Genomic DNA, 25,194 nt, shown 5'->3' on the forward strand with positions numbered 1-25,194 from the left:
CTTGTGCACATGTGCATCCATCTATTTGTGTACATGTGCATCCATCTACTCATGCATGTGTGCATCCATCTGCTCGTGTACGTGTGCATCCATTTACTCGTGTACGTGTGCATCCATCTTCTCATGCATGTGGCTCATATACTTGTGGACGTGCATGTTCACACACTCAGATACACTACAGACCTTTAAACTGATATGAACACATGCACGTGTACATACTTTATATGCCTTTATCAACTCTCTTGCCAAAATGTATCCTTTCAAAAGTAAGTCTGTTTTGCAATAAATTTCCTATGCATTATGAGAGTTCGGACACTTCACCTAAAGATAAGAGTCCTGGTTTCTTTGCAACGTCACAACATTTTTTAAATTAAAACTCATTACTGTTCTAAAAACAAAAGCTGGCTTGCTTGCTTGCTTCATGTTTAGGCCTTCCTCGCCTTCCTCCCGAGCGCCAGTTCTCCCTGTGTTGCTCCCGGCATTGCCCAACGTCCTGCACCCGCCAGGGCACCGCGGCCGGGGAAGCCCTCAGGCTCGCTGCCCTCTTGCACGGCCCACGCGGCCCCTCTGGCGCTTCCCGGCACGGCACCTGCCCCCGCTCTCCTTATCCCGCAGGTTCCTTGCACCTCGTGGGGCTTTTGTGTAATCTAATTACGGTTTTCTTCAGGAAAAAAAGAGCACAAATGGTGTACTGCGATCATCGTCAACACTAAAAACTTCCATGCGCATATACGATCCAATATAATAGTCTGCAATTCTCTAAATAAAATATTAGGCCACAGTAATCGGGTTCCTCCGTGCTAGCTGGTGCCTGTCTCTCCCTTGCCAGCTACCTGGTTTGCACCACTGCTCTTAACCATCTCCGTTCGACTTTTCAATACCTATTCTGTTGCAAATTTGCAAACAAAGCAACTTGAATTTGTTGAAATCACTCCTAAGTCATGCTGAAATGGATGAATAGGAGGTAATTTTTTCTGATTTTTTTGGGATATATATAAGAAATTTCTAAATGCAGCTGTCCTGTTCTCTTCTTCTTTAGTAAAACCACGGAATACAATATTACATCTCAACATCTAGATTTCAGCTCCTTTTACATGCTCTCTCCTCAGTTTATGAATTTTCACTTAAGTCAAGTTAACTAAGTAATGCCACATACACATCTGAATCATTTCTTGGTTATTTCCTTCTGTGATTTCAATCCTCTGCTTTTAATCAAATTATGAAACTAAATTTCCACTTATCATGTGACTATCAGGGCATCTGTTCATAATCTGTCCAATTCCTACAAATACTCCTTTCTTTGGCTAGTGGAAATTTGGCATCTCTCTGTGAAATCTTCTGTGTGTCATTTACGTCCAGTATTTTTCTCTAATGCCAAGTGTAAATTGCAAACCATTGATGGCAAACACAGAGAAACAATTTCCTCGCGTTTCACCAAGTATGTTTTCAATCTAAGGTACTGTTTTCCTTTTTCACTCAAGCAACCCTAATTCATAAAGTATTTGCAGAAGAATTTAGACCTTCAGACAGCACGGGAACTTTTCTCACAGGGATTTAATTTTTCATGAACACTCACATTAGGGAAGTGAAAGAAATTTTAGTATGTTTATTTTATTTTCTCTGTCTGATGGCAAATAACCTTTTGTTTCATTTCTTCTACCTTCTAGGGCAACATCTTCCGATAGCTGTGCACAGCGTTCAGCAGTTTTCTTTTCAGACTTTGACCTTTCCCATTAAAAAATGCTTGCAGGTATTATCAAACAATTTTTCATGTTCAACTAACCCTTGTGCATTAATGTCATTAGTATTAGTTCTCCAGTTCTTTATTTTTTCACTATTTCTTCCCCTGCATAATTTAAAATTGCTCTTTAAGTTTAAACCTTTCTGAAGTAATTTCTCCCAGTTGTGCTTTTTGAGCATTGAATATAATATCAGCACAAACCCAGGAACTTTGAAAGTTCATTTATTGGTTTAAGCGGCATTTGATGGACGTGAAGATGAACAGAGTGCTCCTAGGTACGGCTGGGGCTCAGCAGCCTCCGGACAGCGAGGATTTCACACTCGGCTGTAGGAGCTGTGTCCCCGTAATGAAGATGCTCCACGGGGACACGAAGGACTCCCTGCAGAGCCATCAGCCTCACTGTTCTGCCTCTGGTACGCCAACACAACACTTGATTTAATCCAAACAAACTGATTTTCCTGACCTATTTCAGGTGAGCAGGAGAAAAAAACAATCTGTAACTTCTTACCTAATTTTTACCACATTGATTCTTGGGGTATATTTGCTTCTTCCTATCCCTTCAATCACCATTAGGCATGATGACTGAAATTATTATATTGCTGCTTGCTTATAACTAAAGGTTAGTTACTTAATTGAGTTATTGATCCCCATCTTTCACGTTTACAGTGAATGATTTCACCATCAGTTGCACGATACTTGGCGTTCTTCTAAAGCTGTTGGTCTTAGCATCATGAGAATATTTTAATTGACAAAATTTGAGAAAAGACAGATAAAAAGTGACTCAACTGAACCAGCATAAGGCATAAAAATTTCAGCGGAAAGAAGGGACCTCCTCCTCCTCCTCCACTAATGTGCGCGTTTTATAAAATAGAGGGTTTGCTCAATTTATGGGTTTGCGCTTGAGTGCTTGGAGTTGGAAATACCTCTACTACAGCTCAATGAAAATATGAATGATTTCCCTGCTGCAAAGATTTGCAAAAAATGGCATCAAATATATGCTTGTATTTAACGTGCAAACTATACGTAGGGGTGGATACACACACACACACACACACACACACAAAAAAAAAACCAGGTGCCCCAGACACCTTGCTGACTTTCCCGGGTGCTCCTGAACTTGCAAAGTTGGGTTTCCTTTTTTTTTATAACCACCTTTGCGACCTCCCGATATTGCGGATGACCGAGGCGCAACTCAGCATCAACGCCACCCCGTGCAAGCACCGAAGCAGACCCCCGTCCCCCTGGCTGCGAGGGCAGCATGGCTTCACCCCGCGTCCCAGCGCCTTCTCCAATGCTCCAGAAGCGGCTCCGGCCCCGGGAACCTGGGCGGCTTCGGCTTCAGACACATCAGTTGTTTCAAGATTTAGAAAAATGCACAATCTCAGAATATTAAAATATGGTGTAAAAGGTACCATAAAAGCTACCGCTGAATATAGGTTTGAATAGCAATCAGATAAAGCTTGTACTTGTGGGCACAGACGTGGGAACTGCTCAGCACGAGAAGAATCAGGCCGCCCCTCGTGTCGCTGCCTTCCACAGCGCTTCGCAGCGCACAGATATCTGTATTTCTGTGCAACGCTGAAGTTCAGAGCAGCTGTAAGCGCCCACTTTTTCAAACACCGCAAATCCGATACCATCTGGTAAGCATCAGCAATGCGGTCACTTCTTTGGGGGGAAGACAGATAAGAGGCAGAGAGGATTAATGACATGCAGAAATGAATGCTGCGCAGAGAAAGACCGTTTTGCACTATTTTTCCCTGAGAAAAAAATACTGAAGACTTGCTGGCAAGCATTTCTTAGTTGGTCTCTGCTTTTTTTCAGTTGGAGTAAGCACTTCGACATGATTCAGTAAGGATGCCCTACCGCTACTCGCCTTAAAATGTTTCTTTCTGGCAAATTATTACAAACCCTAAAAAAAGCCCCGTTAACCTAACAAGTCAATTATCATCACTCATCCCTGTGTAAGCATTTGACTACGAACAGCTTGCAACAAAAATCCTGGCTCAAGTTGTCTCAGACAGGGTAAAATATCCTGACACGCCTCAGTCTTGAAAAGGTGTTTTGTGGCTGAATTCCCATTTTTAATGATATAATTATTGTTTTCCCTTTGAATATGAGAACACAGAAAAGGCTTTCGGGAAGTCCAAATGCATGGGAAACAGCATTTTTCTGAAATTACATTCGTAATATTTTTACCAAAGAAAAGTTACCGTACAAACATTTAAGAGACCAAACAAACTTCCTGTCCAAAAAAATAACCAAACCCATGCTAAATATTTAAAGTGCTCAGAGGATGTTTTTCTTAACTTACTGCTATTCATCAGTCTCAGGGATAAACAACGCCCTCCCCCTTTTTATGCCGAAGCAAGAGTTTGTAGAAAAAAATGCTCTCCACCGACTACAAGCAATTTAAATATCCTTAAATAATCTAGCATTCGGATAGGAGGCCTATGACTAAGGAGTTTCTTCCCTAGGTAAATATACACATGGCAACGCGACAAAGACAGCGGCATGCTGTTATGTTCTTGGGAAAGGACTATTAAAGACTTAAACTTAAGCAGTTCATGTATCAGATAGTGTTTGGCCTTACAGGAGGCTTGCGTTTGCAGTGTTATCAAGTCAGGCTTATTTTTTCCAGAATTATGTTATTCAAGTACACATAAAACACACTGATGCTGCTGATATGAGATTTGAAATGTTGCATCTTTTTTTTCCTCTATTTCAGATTTCCTCTGCTATTTGCAGTCTTTTTTTTCATGCAGTTAAAATACATGCTTTTCGATGGAAGCTGAGGCTGTAACCACTCTATGTTTTAACCTGGTGCGTATGTGAGGTTGAATAAAATGCAAAGCCCTATTCGTTTCAAGTGAAATCTGCAAAGCTGAAGTCACCTTGGGCTTCAGACAGGACAAAAAATTGGAGGCACCCTACAGCAACAGCAGAATTGGCAAATTCAGCTGCTATGAGAAATCTGAAAGAAGAAGAAGAAAAAAAAAAAAAAAAGCACCTTTTTCTGCTGACGCAGGTAGGACTGTAACAAGCCGGCAGGCCCGTGCGTCAGAGCGGAGCGGCCCCGCGGTCGGGGCAGCGCTGCAGCAGAGCCTGCCGTGAAAAGCCGGAGCGCAGCCGCTTGCTCCAGCCGGCCCGTGCATGAAGAAACTGCCAGCAACGCTTTGCCCCGATGGTACAATTTTCACCTGTCCGTATTATCTCCATCACAAAGATTTAAAGCAGCTATAGCTAGTAAGCTGCCCAAATTCTAGCAGGAGCAAGGTGTCTGCAAGGACAGGCGCACGACCTTCGCTCAAAGCGCATGGAACCTCGCATGGTCCAAAAGGCTCTGCAGACACCTACTGTGGTTGTCTTGTCCACAAGACATCTACCGATGCATAGGGAAGACCCTCCATGCACCAGGCTTGCTGCTGGGGTTGTGCTTTTCCTCCTGCTTTTTTGCACGGCAAAGGTGCCGAGGAGCCTTGCTGCCGCAGAGGCTGCAGAGCGAAGCCTTGCTCCCGCTTCGCCGTCCTGCAGGTTGCAGAGGAACCGACAAACCCACCCAGTGGGGTGGTACGGATTTAAATAAGCCAGCAAGGGACGACGTGTAGGCATGGTCTGACTCCAGCTTGTACTCAAAGCCGTTAATACAAAATATAGTAACACTTCCATAGTCAAAAGAGGTAGAAAAGAGCTGATGTGCAAGCAGGGCTCTGAAGGAAAGGTAGCACCACTTCAGACTAGCATTAGGAACAAAAGTTGTCATAAAATGTGGGATCTGTTTGTCTGAAAGAAATAGTTGAAAAAAATCAAAGCCACTATGCTAAATTACTCGGCAGAAAAGAACCACCAGGCCGAACAGAAGCGCGGAGGAGAGCAAAGGTTCACAGATATTGTGTTGTTTTTAATCGCATTCGAGTTCCTATGGAAGTACATATCACGTACCTGGGAGCAATTGGATTGATAAAGGAAGGAATTGGAAAAGAAAGCAAAGAGACAGCAGAAGACGTATGACAAAAATTGCAAAGCCTGATAACTTCAAAATGAGATTCTAGTAACTGGAAAAAGATGGCACAGTGTCATTATTCTGCTCTCCAGGCTCGGTGGCAAGAGCGCGGGAGGAAGCAACCTCACTCGTCCTGGCTACGCTGCTTAAAAACAGCTACAACAGGCAATTTCCCGTTGCACCTTTGCAGCTCCAAAATGGACTGGCATGCTCTACACACGTACGGTTGTGGAGGTCTATCCTTAGAAACTGCCATACGTGACTCCAATATCACACTGCAGTCATGCCCTGGGATAAAGACAGATATATATGCTAAAAAATTCTTCTGATAGTGCCGAAAGAAGAGAGTGGTGATTTGCACTAATGCAAATGCTACTTTTTCACAAGTATTCCAAAGCTGGGCTACAAATCCATCATTTTACAAAGTCCATCCAAGACTGGTCTTCATGGAATAAAAACTTCTAAAAATGACCATTCTGCTCTTGATTTGACTTGGAAATATATACATATGAAAAGGAAATAGTAAGGACTCATGGAAAATGCTCTATCACTCTTTCACGCCTAAGGCTTACAGAACGGGGAGCAATGAGCCAGGATACAACTACTGAGGACTGTTTTGGACAACAGTCACTCAAGCAACCTTAGAAAAAAGGCAGCAATTCTCTGTTCCCAGCAAGATGCAGCTGCAGGATAATGTACAGGGGACTCTTCTCGATGACTCAGGATGGCTCATGAAACCTGAGTCTGAGGTCCTTAAAATCTTCATTTTCAGGAGCAAGAAAGCAAGCAGGACTTTCAAACTGCGGAAACAACTTGCTTTGTATCTTGTTCACAAGGGATAAATTAAAGATTATGTTGGCAATCTCAAGTAGCCCATGACTCTTCCCATGTCATGGGGAAGATATGGCAGTACGATGCCATAAAGCAGTGGGCAGTTGCTTGCTTAATTTCTCTATAGATGGCTATAATATGCTCAACAGTCAATTGGGGTTTTTTTGCATTACATTAAATAAAATAAATCCCTTCCTCCAAAAATTTTGGTTTTGGACACTATCTTGTTATCCAACACATGTATTGTAAAGGTAGCCTGTATATTATAGTGGTATGTAAGAAAGGAGACAGAGAAATACCCAAGCGTATTATATTTCAGTGATACAGACCACTTTTATTAGACTTTACATGCATTTTTCCCCAGACAATTTTGAAAGATGAGGAGGTGGAAAATATCCATAATTCTACCTGAACTATAGTATAGCCTATCTTTTCCTTACTATTAATAAAAAATGTCGACAGTCGAGCAAGACCCGTTTTCAAAGAAAGAAAACAGTTAAAAAAAAAAAAAAGAAAGGCCTATAAACATGAAGACAGATGGCTATATTCTGTCATTAACTCGGAAACGAAATAAAAATATTAACTTTGCCGTTGTCGCTAAACACACTGCAGCACGGCTTGGACGCCCGGCAGCCACGCACCTCATCTGCCGCCAACGGCACGAAGGAATGAAAAAATCACTTGCCTCCCGCGCTGTGGCTATTTATTTTTGGTAAGCACCAACAACGGGGTCGGCACTTCCCAACGCCGGAGGAAAAGAAATCTTCCGGCTGCTGGCGGCTTTCGGAAGTTTTCCTCCGCTCCAAGCGATGGCCAGAAACGCTTCGGTTTTGCTCTCTGCCTGCGTAGGGTCTTTTGCCTGATAGTTTCCTTTCGGTCCCCAAACGTCCCTCAAAGGTCCCCTCCGTCGCACGCCCCCGCTCCCCGGGGGGGCCCGGATGCTCCCGCAGCCGCCCCAGGGTGGCAATTTGGCGCCCACGATCGCAGCACCCGCCGGCGGCTGCAACGAAACGCACGTCCGTTACGGGGGGAAAAGAGCTACGAAAGGGGAAGAGCGAAAACCAAGCCGAACAGGAAAGGGGAAGCAAGAAAGACACAGCGCCAGACGGTTCTGGTTCACTGGCTGACAGAAGCCGGTCTACAGATGCAGACTCCTAACTTGGGCACCGCAGCACCGAAAAACAGCTATGGATGCGCAGAAGACCCATCGGATAACTAGGGATGCACCTAACGCACTGCGGTTATGCGCAACATAGGCGGGATTTAGCACCCTAAATCCTGATGCGCGCGGAAGGCAGCGCGCTTTGCGGCCCTACAAAAATATCTTGATATTGAATTAAAGCAAGCTGAAAAATCATCTTCAGTTGTGAGAAGAGGAAGAATTCGAAAAAGAAGTAGGGGCTGCTCCATGACAACTGCAGAGCCATCTGATACTGCTGGTGTGTTTGAGGTATCTGAGGGTTTTCTTTTTTTAGGAAGGATGATAGCAGAACTTAGTCATTGTTTTTAATTATTCCATACATAAATAGATGGTAAGATTCATATTCTCATACGTTCCCTGAAATCTCTACTTGTCTGAAGTAATTGCTCCTTTCCCAAGCCAAAAAAGCAAAGGAATAAATGGCGTAACAATGGAAGCGGGGCTGGAGCGTCTCTTTGAAACAAAAACTCACCCCAAGGTCAATGCTGATGCCAGCCCGGACTGATGCTTGAGGCTGGCACCGTTGCGCTACCAGAAGACAATCTTTCAAATGGAGAGCAAATATGCTTCTTTTTTCTCCAGCTATTACCAAGAAGGAAGTTAAAGAGCTTTCTGTGAAAATAAAGTGGTGAGGGTCTACTGGAGTATGAAACCTCTTAAAAATATACAGATCACGGACTTGTGCTTATTTGGACCTTCCCAAAGAGTATGCACTAACACAGGCAAAAAATTTCTACTGGCTGTGCAGGATTTACAATTATTTGCTGTCTAAATGTATGTCATTTGTTTGTGAAAACACCGATTTCGCAGCGCATTCATGTACTGAACTATTTAATTATGTATTTGAATGACTTAAAATATAATTATTAGCCCAGGCAAAGTGAAAGCTAAGGAGAACTGCTAGATTTTGAAACTTGGAGGGACTTGGACAACTTTCAGATTGTTTAAACTGCAACAACAAATAAATAACGTAAAGAAGTTTGCAAAGCAAGAGAGCAATGTTGTGAATTGTAGAAAAGAATTAATAGGTGTCTTAGAAAGCACAGATCCTGACTAAATTTTACCCGCAGCGTATGTATTGAGAACAGTGATTATTTTACTAGCTAGCACCCCGTATCTGTCTGCGCTGGTAGAAGATGTTATTTCTCTGTCCTGAGCCATAGTGCGCGTGAAGGTCCTATCTCGAGCCGCAGCAGGTAGCCATGGGTCACAGCCGGGCAGCGGAGGAACAGCGCGGCTTCCAGGCAGGAGAAAGGCTGTCGGGAATGGTCTGCTGGAAAAGGGCAACAGGGCAGCATACAGCAAATGCCACAGAAATGGTCATGGGGGTTTGGGGCAACTGCAAGAGACTGGCACATTCAGAAAATATTAGGGTGACCCAAAGAAAAGCATATTAATAAAACGCCAGCATGTGACTGTGTGTTGTGTGCACGTGTTTGTACACGTGTGTGCACGCTGAACACACACGAGTGCCTTCTCCTCGCTTGACGTTCCCATAAAATTGCCAGTGAAGCTAGAGCTTTATTTAACGTTCTGGGAGTCCAGAATCCAAAACACTCAATTAACTGACCCGTTCCTGAGGCTACGGGCACGAACCGAAACACAGCAAATCCCAGCTGAACACAAGGAAGCACGTGTTTACTGAGGGGGTGGTTGAACACTGGGACAGGTTGCCCAGAGAGGTGGTGGCGTCTCCATCCTTGGAGATATTCAAACCCGATGGACACAGTCCTGGGCAACCTGCTCAAGGTGACGCTGTTGGAGCAGGGCTGGACCAGGGGATCTCCAGGGCTCCCTGCCAACCCCAACCGCTCTGTGACTAAAGCTCTGAAGTTATAGTATCTTCAGCAAGACTATGTACTTGCCCTCACAACCGCCACAGCAATATGAATTTTTGTTAGTGCAAAGAGCAGTATTTTCCTTCAGCGCTTGCCTGGACTGTCATTACATTGCAACTGATGGAGCTGGAAAGCTGATGCGCCCAAGCACGCTGGTTACTGGATTTATTCAGGGTGATCACGGCTCATTAATGGGGACAGGGAAAGAACGAGGCAGGTCACCACTAAGACAGAAGCACGAGGAGGTGCAGGAGATCGTTGGCTTCACAGGAAGCAACGGATGGTTGGCGAGAGCCCCTGTCTGCACCAAGACAAGTATGCAACGAAAACGGTTTCAGCCGTTACTCCAGCGGCCCATTTCTTTACTTTCTAGGGCTTATAACACTTATATCAGCAAAATTAAAAGATGCCTATAAGCAGTGGCAGCCTACGCAGCACAGCGTATCATATATGCCAAGGACAGCACCCGCAACGATCACCCCTGGGCACTGAGGCATTCGCGGTCCCTTCTGAGTCCTGAAAACTGCCAGCGTTCGTTCCCAAAGCAGCCTCCCCCTTTGCTGGAGGTCTTCCATCAAATACCGACCGGATCCGAAGCAGGACCGTGCGGCGCAGCGCGGTGGCACCCTCGTCGCGGAAGGCTCGCAGCCGCGATAGCACGGCAAGTCAGAGCGCGGCCACCGCAAAGGCAGAGCGAGCTCCTATTAGCGCTCAACCACAGCATAAACCTATTATCGCACATTAGGAATAGCAGCGCTATTTTGTTGCCAGGTTATAAGCTCTAAAAGGGTGCCCTTGGAATGCTCACTCCCAACAAAATAGCCCTCGGTTTAACATCTGATCCAAAGGGCCTGGAGAAAAGCGCTGCCTTTTACCACTAAATTGCAGTGTTGGGTTTTAGCATTTCTTCAATTATGATATGGACAATGAAACTGTGTCTTTGTGGATGCATGAGGAATTCTGCTAAATGAGCCATTCAGACATCTGAACTTAAGTCTGTTCTTTTAATACATTTGATTAACATGGAAATTTTATCTCTTATGTCATTATTTTAGCGCTGTAACATCAAAAACATTAGTCCACAATGTCCCCATGATCACGGGAGGATAGTTTATGGGCGCTAGCACGAACTTCTGGAGCAGAAGTAATGATTCCACCTCCCAAAGCGAGATGCTTGTGCAGAAGCTAGGACAGAGGTGAATCTTCTCAAACCACAGACGGCCGCAGGAGCTGCCAAGAGAAATGCTGCTTCCCAGCCCCGCTGGCGCGAACGGGACTCAACCACTGACCTCAGAGCGTCCAGAATTTTGCTTATTAATCTTGCTCGTTCGCCCTTGGGGCAAGAATGCGTGGCCAGAGAAACCGGACTGAGACTTCACTTCCTTACCCCAAGTGCACGGTGATACCTGCACAAGAGGTTAGTACAGCCCTAACAGCTGAGGGCGAACTCTGGACCCAAGCGGCAAGGAACTACGTCTTTTTCTCTTTGAATTTAGTTTAGCCAAAGGCTATACTTATAATACGGCGTAATTTTATTTTGGCACCATATTTCTCATGGAGCATATCACATCCACACACAGCTGTGCCTGGTAAGTACATATTGCCCAGTCAAGAAGTCAGCGTGTTCAAATATTTAAAAGCAAATAAACAAAGCTCCGTAGCTTGTGTTAAGGGCACTGACACTTCATATCTAATCACAAAAAAATGGATTAGCAATAGACTTTGTAGGAGCCTAAGTTCCTTGGTACATTAGGTATCTTGTATCCTCTTAGCACAGTTTTTGTGTGCTTTTCTAGGGAGAGAGAATGAAGAAGAAATTATTACAGGTGAAGGAATCTTGCCATCAAAATGTGAGGAAATCTAGTTATTTGACTAAGCAAAAAAATACTAAGTGATTTGTAATAGAAGAATAAAATGAACTCACTGTGTCTCAAGAGGTCTGCAATATGATCTTCAGAAAAGGTAGCTTGCCAATTTAATTGAGGTAGGAGTTATTTAATTTTTTTATACACAGGTATAGTTTCCAATAAAACTACATATGCCTATAACACTGTGATGGCAGATGTGTCTCGATTATTAGAGGTGGGCTCTGGGGAATATATACAACGGATCTTGAAATCCGTAAGCAGCTGTTTGGAAGGGAGGGGTGGAACATTGTAACACACACACATGTTCCTAAAGTGCAGTAATGTTTTGTTATTTTACTGCAGGTGTATTACAGAGATGAAATTTAATAACTTATTGTATACAATACCAATAAAGCTGAAAGATTCTGTGCCCTGATGTTCATGAACAAAGTATAAATTAGCAGCGGTTCTGAACGCGGCAGCTCTGAACGCAGGCACACGCAGCACCTTTGCAGACACCTTCCCCGTCTGAAATGAGAATGTCACCGTTTCTGGTATTTACTACGAAAATGTGGTCAGGCCATTAAAAAAAAAAAAACAAAAAAACCCCCCAAAGTGCTTTACAAGATACTGGAGAAAGTGTTGCCGATCAAGTTAAAGGAAACCAAAAGCGTCTGCATGCCTGGGACAACATTCGTGCAGTCATTTTGTGAGGTCTTTGCAACGTGGGAAGCCCCCATGCGACGCTACCAGAGGCATCTTTGCAATAGTTACTCTTCAGTGGCTTAAAACAGAAGCCTGTTTTAGAATATGCATTAGTCTCGATCTCATGCTGAACGGAGCATGGAGGAAGGACCTTTCAAAAGTACCTATCAGACAAAAAGATAATCCCCCCTGCTTTTTTTCCCCCTTCTGTCTTTGCTGGACTGCTCTTCGTGTAATTAGAGATGTTGCAACAACTCAATAACTCACAGCAGAAAAAGGAAGTCCCAGTACTTCTGGAAGAAAAAAGAAAATGGGCAACAGCTATTTCTGTCCATTCCCTTCTCAGCATGAGACCACTGTTATGCAAGGATTTACACACTTATTGGACACACAGACATGGAGGCATAGGCAGCCGGGCTAAATTAATTTATATGCACTTGCCACGGAATCTGCATATCCTTTCATTTCCATTATACTCATTTTAAAGTTTTCCAGCAATATTTATACTATTTCTATACAAAAGGTGTATCATATACTCCCTCCATTATGCTCAACGAGCCTCAGACATTCAAAAATTAAAATCCAAGGCTTTCCTTCTGTTCCTTGATGGGAAAGGCTCAAAGAATCCCATTGCAACTTATGGGAAGGGAAAAGAGATGGCAGAGGGGGCATTTCCAAGTGAAGTGGAAAGCGTGTCCACCATGCTGCCACCTGCTCAGAGTGAGCAAAGCCAAAGACTTATTCCCTCTGTGTTAGCTATAGCAGAGAGCACAAAAGGCCATGTACATCTAATACGAAAACCTTCTGGGGAAGCCCCACGGTGTGCCAAAGCCTCCTCTCAGCCTCCCCAGGTTTCCACCCTTCAGGCCACTCTCACGTAGCTTCCCACCTTCCTGCCCGTGTCGCCCCACCGCAGAGGAGAAGGGAAGCAAGAAAAGGCGGAATGCAAAAGAGCAGAGAGGAGCCAAGATCATGCAGGAGAAGGGACGTCACAAAAGAGCCAAGGAGGACTGTAATGTTCAACAAATACTTGGAGCCAGATCCAACCGAAAAGAATACAGAGGAACATTATCAGCTACAAGAAGCCTTAACTCAGGTTGGGTCTATGTGAACTTTTAAGTGAGTTTCTAGAAACCTAAGCCAGAATTGGCATAGTCACTTGACCTCATAGCCTGCTATGCCCTTAACCATATGTTCTTGGAAACCGGCTGGCTCTCCTTCCGGAGGAATGGGATTTGAGACTTTGGGGTGAGAGAAGAGAGCGTAGGAACGCAAAGAGCTAGGGAAGAAAAGACTGGGGGAAAAGACGGTCAGAAAAAAGTCATTCTGTTGATCAACCTTTTCCTTTACCACAGTATCTTGAATCAAGCTTAAGGCTAGCAGGTATGTTCTCATTCTGGATGCAAGTTATTACATTATAGAAGCAGAACTTTTTTTTTTTAAGCTGGCTGAGCATGTATAACTGCACTAGCTTTCACCTTAACACTTCATTCCAGCTTCAGCTTTAAAAGTGGGATGGTTCCAGCTGGCTTCAGAGAGCATTTCTTGAGCATCAAGTAGATCAGTACATCCAAAGACAACATTTAGACTCCCTTTCCAAAAGCGTTAGTAGCAAAAACAAGTCACCTTAGGATTTTTGGATTTATTTTAAGTTAAAACACCTTGAAAACTAAATATCAGTTACTATGCATTTGCCAGAAAGGCGCAGACCAAATTTTAAAAGAACTGTCTAATTTTGTGTTGCCTTGGAAATCTAGGGAGTGTTTTCTGGCCACCAAGCTCATTTTACAGTTCTCTTTATTCATTGCTTTCTTGAATTAACTATTGCTCAGAAAAGCGCAATAGCCCCGGATTATTCAAAGTTGGTCCTATCGACTATTAGCTGATTAGTGGATCCATGGTACTCTAAGCAGCACACGTTACTATTAGTCTAATAATAGTATTTTGTATATCCAGATCCTCTTGCACCAAGGAATATCAATGTTTTATAAACACTGTAGAATTAACACAACCCCTCATTTTTATCTGTCATTTGGGAAACCAAAGCATTGTGATTTACACAAGTTTATCCTCCAGCCTGAACAATGTGCTCGCATCCCCTCGGGAGCCGTTTCGCGGTCCCTCCCTGCGAAGTCCACGTGCACCCTTGCACCGACCCATCCTTCCCGACCGCTGACGCAGCAGAGCTTTTCTTCCTTGCAATGTTTTTTGGCTTTACCAGTTTAAACTGTACTATAAAGTGCTGATTTACATTAAGCTCTCTGAATAAAGAAACAGATGTATTGCCCTTCATTATGAAGTGCAGGCTCTTATTTACAGTCTGAGTGCCAAACCAATAATACAGAATAATACAGGAAACCAGAAAAACAGTTGGAGGAATAAAATAGGCAAACTTTTTCTTTCAGTCCTACTGCCTTACTAATCCCCCCCCAAATCATCACAGTTAAAAAAAAAATCTGATCTTTAGGGAAATGGTAAGTAGCACAGAATTAAGACAACATGCAAACTCCTGACTCTACTGAATGAAATGAGATTTTTGTCATTAACTTCAATGAAGCCAGTGTTTCAAAAGTGTCTTGACAACAACTTCAGTACATGTTTCTTAGATGACTTGTCTCTAATGGAATTTAATAGGTCCCAAGACGAGCTTTCTTCCATCCCCACTGTAATCAGTGTTGTATTTGCTATGGTTTTCAGCGAGAGCAGAATTGGGCCCTAGGCTCTGAAATAAAAATCATCTTGAAGGAAATGGGTTGCTGCGTATCTGACCTCTCCTCTCATTCGTGTGAATGAAGCACAGGAACAGAAACCTCGGATCATTGCTGCTCTTTGTGTGAAGAGAGGTTGTTGGGTTTTTTTCCTACCAAAAGATTAATAGGTAGCAAGTTCAATATCGTTAGGTATTTAGTTTTCCTTAATTGTTCCAGGAACTCATCTACAGAGAGCAATGCATCACATCTGGAGGTAGCAATTTACCTTTCAGAAATCAACAAAATCTGCGCTCTCCTCTTGGGTTTAGGAAAAAGGCATGCGCACCACTATTCCTGCTACTCAGGGTCCTCCGACAACTGAACGCTTTAGGGTGTTCTGAACTACCTGTAATATTACTACCAACATTTTCTTTGGAATTCACTAAGTTTTCTTCAATATCGTCTGTCTAGATAAGCTAATTCTTCCTAATACATATGAAAACACACCCCAGAAATCTTGCAATAGACTTCTCGCTTTTCATTTTATGTTAAGCCCGAAGGTTTATACTTGTTAATAATTTGGTGGATCCTGATAGTTCTGCAGCCTGGAGAACAGACAACAGATGGCCCAACCCCAGCATTAAGCATTATTCCTCCTGTACCTTGCAGGAATTCAAGAGATTCTTATTTTAGAAATTTTTTTTTCTCCTTCCTGCCTGAGCACTGGTCATCTATTTTATCCACTTTTCCATCACATTTCAAGAACCTGCATGCATACGGCAGGAAGAAAGACCCTATTCCATGGATCGGACTATTCATTATTTGTACTTTTTGTTAATATTTTCCTAATATTTCTCAAATTTTCATGAGTGAAACCACAGAAAAGAAGAGTGAGTAGATGAAGAGTGAGTAGGCAGGGTTTTCTCCATCAAATCTTCACTGGCTCTACACAACCATGGAGCATGGTCACGGAGGTTCAGTTAGACAGCCTATACAGATAGCAAATCAATGTCCGTACGAGCTGACTCCTGCGGAAACTCCGGAATTCCTCCTTCCAAGTGCACAACATGATCATTCAGTGATGCTACTCAGGAAAAGAAACGCATGAACTCTCGCACTATAACCTCAGCTAGTGGGTCACTGCACTGCAAAAAACGATGGGTCTGTTCCAGGATCCTGGCAACACCTACTCCATTGGCACGAAGAGCATGGGAAGAGGAGCTACGGGTGCTTGCTGGGGCCTTTGCTCTCCTTCACAGTGTGCAATAGCTTGCCAAAAGGCCGAAGCTTATCGGCTTTTTAAGGTTTTGACCTCTTCTGTGCTCTGGACCAGACCCAGTGACCAGCAACAGCCACGGCCATCAACTTCATGCAGTCGGTGCTTTTTTGAACAAAAAAGAGGAACCTGGGTTTCTCCAGGCGACCGTCCTGCACGTGGCAGCGAGCCGGCAGTTCCCCTTTCGGAGCCCCATCCTGCCGCGACGTGTCGGGCAGCGTGGTCCGGGCGGACGTGCCGAGCGGAGGGCCGCATCCGAGGGCTGCAGCCGCCACCGAGTGCCCTCGGACGGGGCTGAACCCCCTCGCCCCGAGGCGGGCTCTGCCGGGCGGCCAGCGCCTCGGCGTCCCCGCGTCCCGCACGCCCCCTGTACGGCTCGCGCCGTGCGTGCCGTGACGCTGCAGCCCTACCAGCACCTCGTGATTCCTCTGTCGTTCGATATTGGGTATATTTGACTCAGGACGCTTCTTTGATACTGATTCTAGGTCACTTGCTACTACTGCAGAGAATCTATGTGAAATGCAGGCTCACTTTGGGGTCCTGAAGCTGATGGCCCTAAAAAGAACAATCTGTTTCTGGTAAATTGTCTCCTCGAGCTTTCAGTTGCATCCCTGCCTTTAGTTTCCAAGTTTATCTTTTCACCCCCAAACCAAAGAAAACCCACCCCTGTGACCAGCAGGCATCCCTAAACACCCTGCGCACACGTGAGTCCCTGCAGACTGCAGTACGGGTCGTCTTACTGCGTACTAAGGCTTCACGCAAAACGGAGAGACCTTGCAAACTATTAAAGCTGCGGTGCCGCTTTGAACTCTGACACAATTTCTAACTTCCTTTCAGTAACACCAGAGCATTCAAACACAGTAAGATCGAAAGCAAAACTAACAGCAGAACGCAACAACGAGAAGATATGTTTTCGGAAGAGACGCAGCCCAGAAGCCCAGGGGGAACCCCGGGCGCCCGGAGCTGCAGAGAAGGGTCTCACCTGTGGGCTGGTGCGACTGCATGCGAGGCACAAATTCCCAAACGCTACGCAAGGATTGGGAAAATGAGTCATCCTGCTAGCTCTCAGCTATTGGAAGCACAGGCATGCAAGGATGTTAAAGCAAAAAGGACTAGCTGGAACTGGTTGCTAAAATTAACTGAGAATTACTGCAGTTGTTCTGAATCAGGTGAAGACAGAGCTACGTGTGTGATCTTCTGTATTCACCTGCTCTGGTTATTGCAATTTAGTCGAAATCAGTAAGTCGTTTATGGTCTCAATAAATAGTAGTGTATGGGGAGGCTAAATGCATCAATAACATGACTTTCATGGCTTGGTTTGTAAACTTCCACCGGGAGGAACCTCCACGTCCTTCTCGTCTGTTCCACGCAGAATTAAAAATTCACGGTTTTGCGTTAAACCGGGCAGAACAGCATTCCCTGGCTGCCCTTTCCCGTCCAAGCTCGGCGTCCAAAACTCTGCACGTGGAACAGCCCCAAAGGCCAGCACGCTGCGCGTCGGCTCAGCGGCGAGGGCGAGGGGGCCTGCGGGGCCGCGGGGGGAGCCCGGCCCTATAAGCAGCCGAAACAGCCAAAAGTACGCCATTTCCCCAGATTATTAAAAGCACGTGGACATACAAAAGTGATGAAGGGATCGAGTATTTCCCTGTCCTGTAGGGAAATAGCATGCATTTGGGGGTTTGCTTTTCCTTTTTCCTGGCAGATTTACACAGTATAAAGCCTTGAATATTAAGAAGGCTATTAAATTCTTTCAATAGTTTCCCAAAGTAAGAAGCTACTGCACTTATAAAAAGGAAAGGAAGCCTAGCGCTCTTCAAGAAAAGAAAAAAAAAGAATTTAACCATACGATTAATATTGCTGCTGAAATTAAAAAGAAAGTGTCTTTTAAGGAAATCAATTGTCTTGAAACAAAGCATAGACTTTTGGCTATTGATAGTATTTTCAGACTCAGACTTTCTCTGGAGACCTAAAAGTATGCAAATGCAAAGTGCACAGAGGCACACACGCACACATGCTATACCTTTGTATTACACTGGCATTTTATTATTTAATTAAACTACTCTTATTTTTCTAGCTCACGCATGCTTCCCTTGAGACGGCTTTGCTGTTAGCCTGCTGGCCTTGACTTCCAGCCAAAAACAATTCAGAAACAAAAAGGGACAACAAATCATATTTCCACAGACATTTTTATCCCTCAATACAACCTTGTTTTCACACAACATCGTACAGATTCCATGAAAACTACGATTTATTGCAGTAGCCGTGCAAACCTGGGGGCTGACACGGGCGCCGTGGCGTGGGCGCGCGGGAAGGCGCCCGGGGCTTGCAGAGCACCACGAGCGGCAGCTTGCAGCAGCCTCCGCCAGGGCAGCGCTGGGTCGCCCCAGCCGCTGGGATGGCTCCGGCAGAAGTCGCAGAAGGAGCGCTTGCAAACGCCGCCTGTTCCTGAGGAATGCACGTTTGCAAGCGTCCCCGTGCGCCATGGAGCCTAACTCGAGGATGGACAAGGTTAAGAAGCAAACCTCATCCACCAGGCTATCTAGCACAAGCTCTCTGCAAAGGAGGTTTCCGCTTACCTGGTGGCAACCCTGTAAATTCGAGTCTCTTCCATACGACGAGTATGAACCCCTTTCTGTTTTACCTGTTAATAAAATAAAAAAAAAAGAGAAAATTAATTAAAATTGATATTGAAAGATGTGCATACCTCTCCTCCGCGTGTTTTACACGAGTGCTGCTCACGTGTGCGAGGTGGGCACCGCTGACCGCGTACCGCACGCGGGCCCCAGCGGGGGATGAAGGCTTTTTGAAGCCACTCTGCTGACACGTCTACCCAAAAAATTTACCCCCCCCCCCAAAAAAAAACGTCCGTGCATTCGGAGGCAGCATTCCCCCAACTCGGGAGGTCGAGGGAGAGAACGGGAAGCGCCAGCGGCCGTGCAGCCTCCGTGGCCGCGGCGGCGGCTCCGCTCTCCCGGTGCCCCTCGCTGGGCCAGCCACGAGACAACGGTGACAGGCACAATTTTAATCACTCCCCCAACGGCGGAGGCACGCTTGAACCGACTCCGCGAGCCTTTTCGTTAATATATGGCGGCTGTGCTTGACCTCCGGCCGGAGGCGCTACTGCTAAAGTTTGACTTTTGTGAGCGGTCTGGAGTCAAATACCGTCTTTCCCCCTCAAAGTCATTTAAGGATCCCTAGCCGGGTTTTTGTCGCGCGGTCATGATTTTTTTTTGCCCGCAGGGCTGGGGCAAAACCCCCTCGGCGAAGGCGGCCCACGGGGAAAGGCGCTTGGGAAGCGACCCCCCTCGCCGCACGGGCACCGGCAGCCTCCTTCCCTATCATATCAGGCACAGGCAGCCTCATCTTAATTTCAGTTGTTAAAAAATATTTATCCAGATACAAAAATAAACCCGCTGCAAATTACAAGTTGTCAGGGTTAAAATCTACTTCTATTTGTGTGGGGGAGGATAGGAGAGCAGCATAGACATGAATCATTCTCAGTAATTTGAGTGTTTCCATGACATCAATGGGCACTCGTCCAGGACTCTGCCGAAGTCTGCGAGGTACCAAAGCGGCACAGCAGCCAGCGGGAGATTGACTTTTTTTTTTCCTTTTTTTTTTTTTTTTTAGGATTATGCTCCTTGTAAAGATTGCATCTATAGCATCCACTTTTTACCGCCGAGCAGATAGCTCTGGAGCTCATGAGTGAACACATTTCATTCTGCGAGTGTAAGCCTTTAACTTTATTACATTTGTCGGTGCTGGGGCTGTCGTCGTTCCCGCACGCAGCTTAGAAATCTGCCTCCTCTATTAAGGACGGGTAGCAAAAAAAAAATTACGAAAAAGTCAAGAAACCGCTAAAAAGATACACACACGTAGATTTTCACTATCAACTGCAATTAGGGAATTATCGTACTTTTTGTAACGACGCTTCATTTTCTAGGGGAAAAAAATACCTTTTGTATAAACTGTCCGTTTAAAATTAGCTACAGCCTTGATGTTGATTTTCTGCTTAAAATTCACTGGCACATTCGTCTCAGATAATAAAATTTGCGAGAGCGCTGATAATATGCAAGAGTAGGCTCCTTAAGTAACTGTTTGTGCTCCCAAATACAAAAGCAGCTCGGGAAGCTCCGCGTGGAGCGCGCGCCATGCCGGCATCCGGCAGCCGGGCGCTCGGGGGCTCGGCGAGCGCGGCCGGCTCTCCGTCGTGCTGGGGAAAGGACGGAGCGGAGGGGAGCGGAGGGGAGCAGAGCGAGGCGGCGCGCTCACTGCGGATTTTTCGAGACAACCCTCCAGTACTAGAATGCGGCAGCCGCTGCGGATATTTTTTGGCACAAAGACAATGGTGGCAGTGCCAAGCCCCATGGCTAAAACTACTCAAAAGAGGCATAAGGGTAGCATTAATCGTTCAAGTCTTTTACTGCATGGAGTACTGCTGTCCATATTTTAAAACCTAAAAGTACCCGTTAGTAATATTTGTCGTAAGCCGGGGAGACAAAAAAAAAAAAAAAGAAGGAAGGAAGCTTGAAATACAGACGAATACCAATCTTGTCAGACATCTGATTAATTTTTCTACCTAGAGGACCAAATGTTAAAATGTGCCATTTGTTTCTAGCGCTCGGCACATGCAACAAAACATATATCCTTACGTGGCTTTATGATCTGACAATTGAAGCAAAGCTTCGTAGAAGAAGTTGACCTACAAAGGCTGGTTAATAACTTCCAAGCATACGCTTATTCTTAAAGTAATGCACAAAAAGCATCTTCATGATTAGCTGAAGTAATAACTTAGTGCGTGTGTAAATATATATATATTATATACATATATATATATACACGTACTCAATCAGTTGACACAATGCATGCCAATCAAAGGAGAGACAAAGAAAGAACTACATGCAGCTCCTGTTTCTGACAAACACACCGAGCCTGAAGACTGTGCTCTCTAAACACCTCGGGAAAAAAATACTGGTTATCTTCACCAAACTCAAATGATTGCTCCAGAAATATTTTGCTCGCATTTTTGTTTAACCGCAAAAAATAAAGCGGCATAGGATTGCCAATCAATCAATAAAGAAGCCACTCGCCTCTCCACGGTGTACTTTGAAAAATTAATCAAATTAAGTAGAAAATTTAAGCAACTTCCAGAGCACAAATGCAAGTCATCTGCTTCCCCCCTCTATTCTCCCCTGCCCTGGGAGATAGGGCACCTTGCCTCTATTCTGGGAGGCAGAATGAGAAGGCATGAGGCAACTCTTTCCATCTGCAGAGAAAAAGGAAGTGAAGCTATTTCTATAAATGATTTGAATTCAATGTTTGCATTGATTCCGTGTTTGACATATTTTTTTAGAGATGAATTCAACCAGAATATTCTAATTCAGGTTTCCAATGCCCTACATTTGGGGTCTAGTTCTTGGTTAGACTGAAAGAAGGGAAAGATGCTTAAAAAAAAGAAAAAAAAAAGTAATTGCATTAGGGATTGGAATTTGAATGGCTCAGAATTTGGATCTGTTCAGGTCTGCAATTTGGCTTAAACTTATTTCTTATTTTATTATTGCATTTCTAACATTTTTCAAAATTATTTTTTATCATTCTTTCCAATGTCCTGTGTCTCAAGTGCATCCTGAAAGGAGACTGACTGGTTCCTCTGAAGAGAATGACAAATTAAGGGAGAATTCACTTCTGAAGTAAGACCAGGCAGGAGAAACACGAAGCTAAGAGCATATTTTGGAAAAAGTTCTGAGCAACTGAAGAACGGGCTAAACTTTATAGTTCCACATTCGTCTTTACACAATGCATCATTATTTACGTACTATCAGCTGTAGCAGGGTTTATTTGCATTATTAGGAGGATCATGGAGCAGTTTACTTCAATAATCTACAGTTCTTGCAATTAATTTTTTTTTTATGCTTCTTGAGGTTTGGTCGCACAAGAAATGAAGAACTGGGCACTACGGAGAGAGAAGGACAGGAATCACCTCAGTGTTCACCAGCACGTGTGAAGACCATCTCTGGTCTTCAGGTGCAGGCTGTAGGTGACACCTTGACCAGCTCTGCATGGTCCCTCTTCACAGTGGCACCCAGGCTATCAGTGCTAGGGGGGGTTGCCTCAGAGATTCGATAATCCAACTAATTTTAGCATAGAAATCGTGCTAAAATCTGTACAGAATTATAAATTATTCCAGGAAAAGCCCTGCTGAAATACATGAGCTATTGTACATGATATAGGCTACACCTATAAGGAGATCGCTCTCGGAGACCTCCTGCACGCCCAGCAGGGAGTTACTTCGCTCAGCTCATTTGGCTGCCCGGGCTGGACATAGGCTTTATATACGTATTCCTCTAAACGTAATGCGCTTACCAGTATAGGATAGACGGTACAAAATGCCCCACTTATTTCAATGAGGTTTTGAACAGTATATTTTACATTACAATGAATCTTACCCGATGCTGATGGAAGTATGATGTTAATGAGCTATTTCATGCTTTGTGCTGTAGGTGAAGTACAGACAACAAGGGAAAATCCTACAGATTTTGAGCAAAGTTTACGCAGGAACATTCACAAAACAGCAACAATGACGCAGCAGCTGCTCTACGGCAGGGGCCACGAGCCGGATACAAAGCTAAAGGGAGAGTATCAGTCCCAACAATTTTAATGCCATCACACCCCAGGATGAGGCACGGTGCTAGGGGAAGGAGATCTTTTTGACATGAGAGAGGATTTTTCCACTCACACTGATGCGCAGTAAACAGTAATGGTTCTTAAACAGACATTATGATGCCACAGCAAGTGCTATTACAAAGGGAGATTTTTTTTTTATTTTTTAAAACAGTACCATCAAAATGCAAACGAAATTAAATCCTAAAACCTATATTAAAATAATGCTACAGATCCGACTTGAGCAACCTAACACAAGGAAATCCAGAGCTAAAGAGGTCCTTCATCACTGACTCACTTCATTGGTCTAGTGCTTGTGCCTAAGGGGCAAGGTTAATTCCCAGATATCCCTAAGGTCAAACCGCTTCCTTACACACATGCACACACACTGCATATATGTGTGCATGTAAATATCTATATACACATATATGTACTTTTTCACATGAATTGCAGTTGTGCAAGCTGCTGGCACGCTCTGCACGACCATGCTCCCGATGCTGCCAGCGCCTCTGCACGGCACCGGCATGGCCCGGAGCACAGATCTTGCTCCTGGCTGTGTTCAGTTGCGATATGAAAACACAAGGCCAATTTTTTGCCACTGATCTCGGTTCATGAAAACGGGACCCAAATCAAAAGACCAAGGCAAATTGCTCCATCTATTTCTGTAATCCACCCAATAATAGCATCTCTCGGAGGGCAATATGTGACTTCCCTGCTTGCGCGCCCTTAAAACGAAATAGCTGCGACCAAACTGTATTTGAAACTGTAAAAGTAAGAATGTGACGACAGTGCATCGAAGACCGTATTCTACCAGATTTAAATCAAATGGTCCTGTCGTCTCTGCCCAGTCCCACTGAAATCAATGACACTGCGCAGACTGCGATACCACCCCGTAAAAGAAACTGGGTGTTGAAGCAAAACCACCATTTCAATGCCCTTTGAAGAAATTGTATTTCATGAGTTAAAGGAATTTTAAAGAAACCCCACCATCGTGGACCTCTACATTTGTCTCACAGAGACTAACCTCAAATTAACGACCGCGTTCACCGACGGACAACGGTGCACCCAACCTCAAGAGCATTTATCCGAGTCAATCCTGTATTTAGAGTGAAGATGCATCGGACTTCATCAACGTCTTTAGTCTCCTTTCCTTTTCTTACGCGCATGGAATTTTAGTCTAAAGGAAATAATTATCATCATCTAAGTCTGAACACCTGTATAACTCTGCATAGAGACAAATTTATTTCGGAAAGAAACAAAAACTCTACGAAGTCCCACTCACCACGTGGTCGCCATTCTCGTTCTTGGAACAGACAATAGTCAAAAGATGGGCAGGGGATGAAAATAGGCATTAGAAAACAAAAAAATCCCAAAGCATTATAAAATACTAGAGAATCGGAACAATAGAAAGGGGCAACATTTTCATAAAGATACGAGACAAATAAAAGCATGTTGTACTAATATGCCAGGCCTGAAAGCAGTATGTAAGAATTGAATGTGAAATCCTGGATACTGTTTTATCCGAAGTGAGCCTCATAGGGCTATTTTAAATCGAAATACGTGGCAGGGTGATGCCTCATCACTTGCTGAGGGAGCACAGTGCAGATCTTTATCGGGTATCTGGAAACCTGGGGTTTCACTCGGGCACGCAAACAGAATCGCTTAAAACCAGGTCGATAAGGATCTAAGGCCGGGAAAGACAAAGCGTCGAAAGAGGACAATAAACCGGGATACAGCCAAAGTCTGGGCTTTAAATCTCCGGTCTGTAAACCACCCCCTATCTAGTAGCATTTATTAAAAGGCTACTAAAACAAACCATGTTGGACACGGGAAAGGATAAGGAGATCAAAAGCCTTATCGTTCCGATTGCGGCTCCAATCTACATCTAATCACGATAAACCCAATCCAGCCTTATCAGGCGGCTGCATTTCATCCAGAAGTGACAGAAAACTTGTGATCTTAGTGCTCTGCTTACACTTCGCATTCATCCAGCCCGAAGACTTCTTCCACAGCAGGAGCCCCGAAGCCACAACAAAAACTAAGCTCACAGCCCCCACTACGACCTAAAGGAGGGAGAGGAAGCAACAGTGACCACGAGCATACGCAGACGCGTTTTAAAAGTCTGACCGCGAAGACAATTTGTAACCCGCTTTTTTTGTCAAAAGCATAAATGTCTTTGTAGCTGTTTGCCTCCTGTTTTTTCCCCTGTCTTCACATGCTCTCTGCGTATGCAGACAGAACAACCTGCATACCTTGTAATGCATTACATTGAGGTTAAATACTTAATTGTACATTTCAAGAGAAATTTTATTTATTTGTAATATTGCTCAGTAAAGAAAATTTAAGAAAAATTTCCGGTGCTTATTGTTGGTATGATTTTGACCTTTTAAAAACAATTTGGATCA

At 44.3% G+C, this 25,194-nt stretch overlaps 1 protein-coding gene across 7 annotated transcripts in view; it reads right to left on the reverse strand.

Moving 5' to 3' along the window:
• TCF4 (transcription factor 4) overlaps positions 1-25,194 on the reverse strand; it is a 212,870-nt gene that overhangs the window by 91,839 nt on the left and 95,837 nt on the right. For all 7 annotated transcript variants that reach the window (XM_026076922.1, XM_026076924.1, XM_026076923.1 and 4 more), the window contains one exon: positions 18,706-18,770. In XM_026076922.1, the coding sequence (XP_025932707.1) occupies positions 18,706-18,770 (65 nt within the window). The remainder of the gene's footprint in view (positions 1-18,705; positions 18,771-25,194) is intronic.

Source organism: Apteryx rowi, unplaced genomic scaffold (assembly GCF_003343035.1).
Source record: "Apteryx rowi isolate R43461 unplaced genomic scaffold, aptRow1 scaffold_442, whole genome shotgun sequence".
NCBI classification, from domain to species: Eukaryota; Metazoa; Chordata; class Aves; order Apterygiformes; family Apterygidae; genus Apteryx; species Apteryx rowi.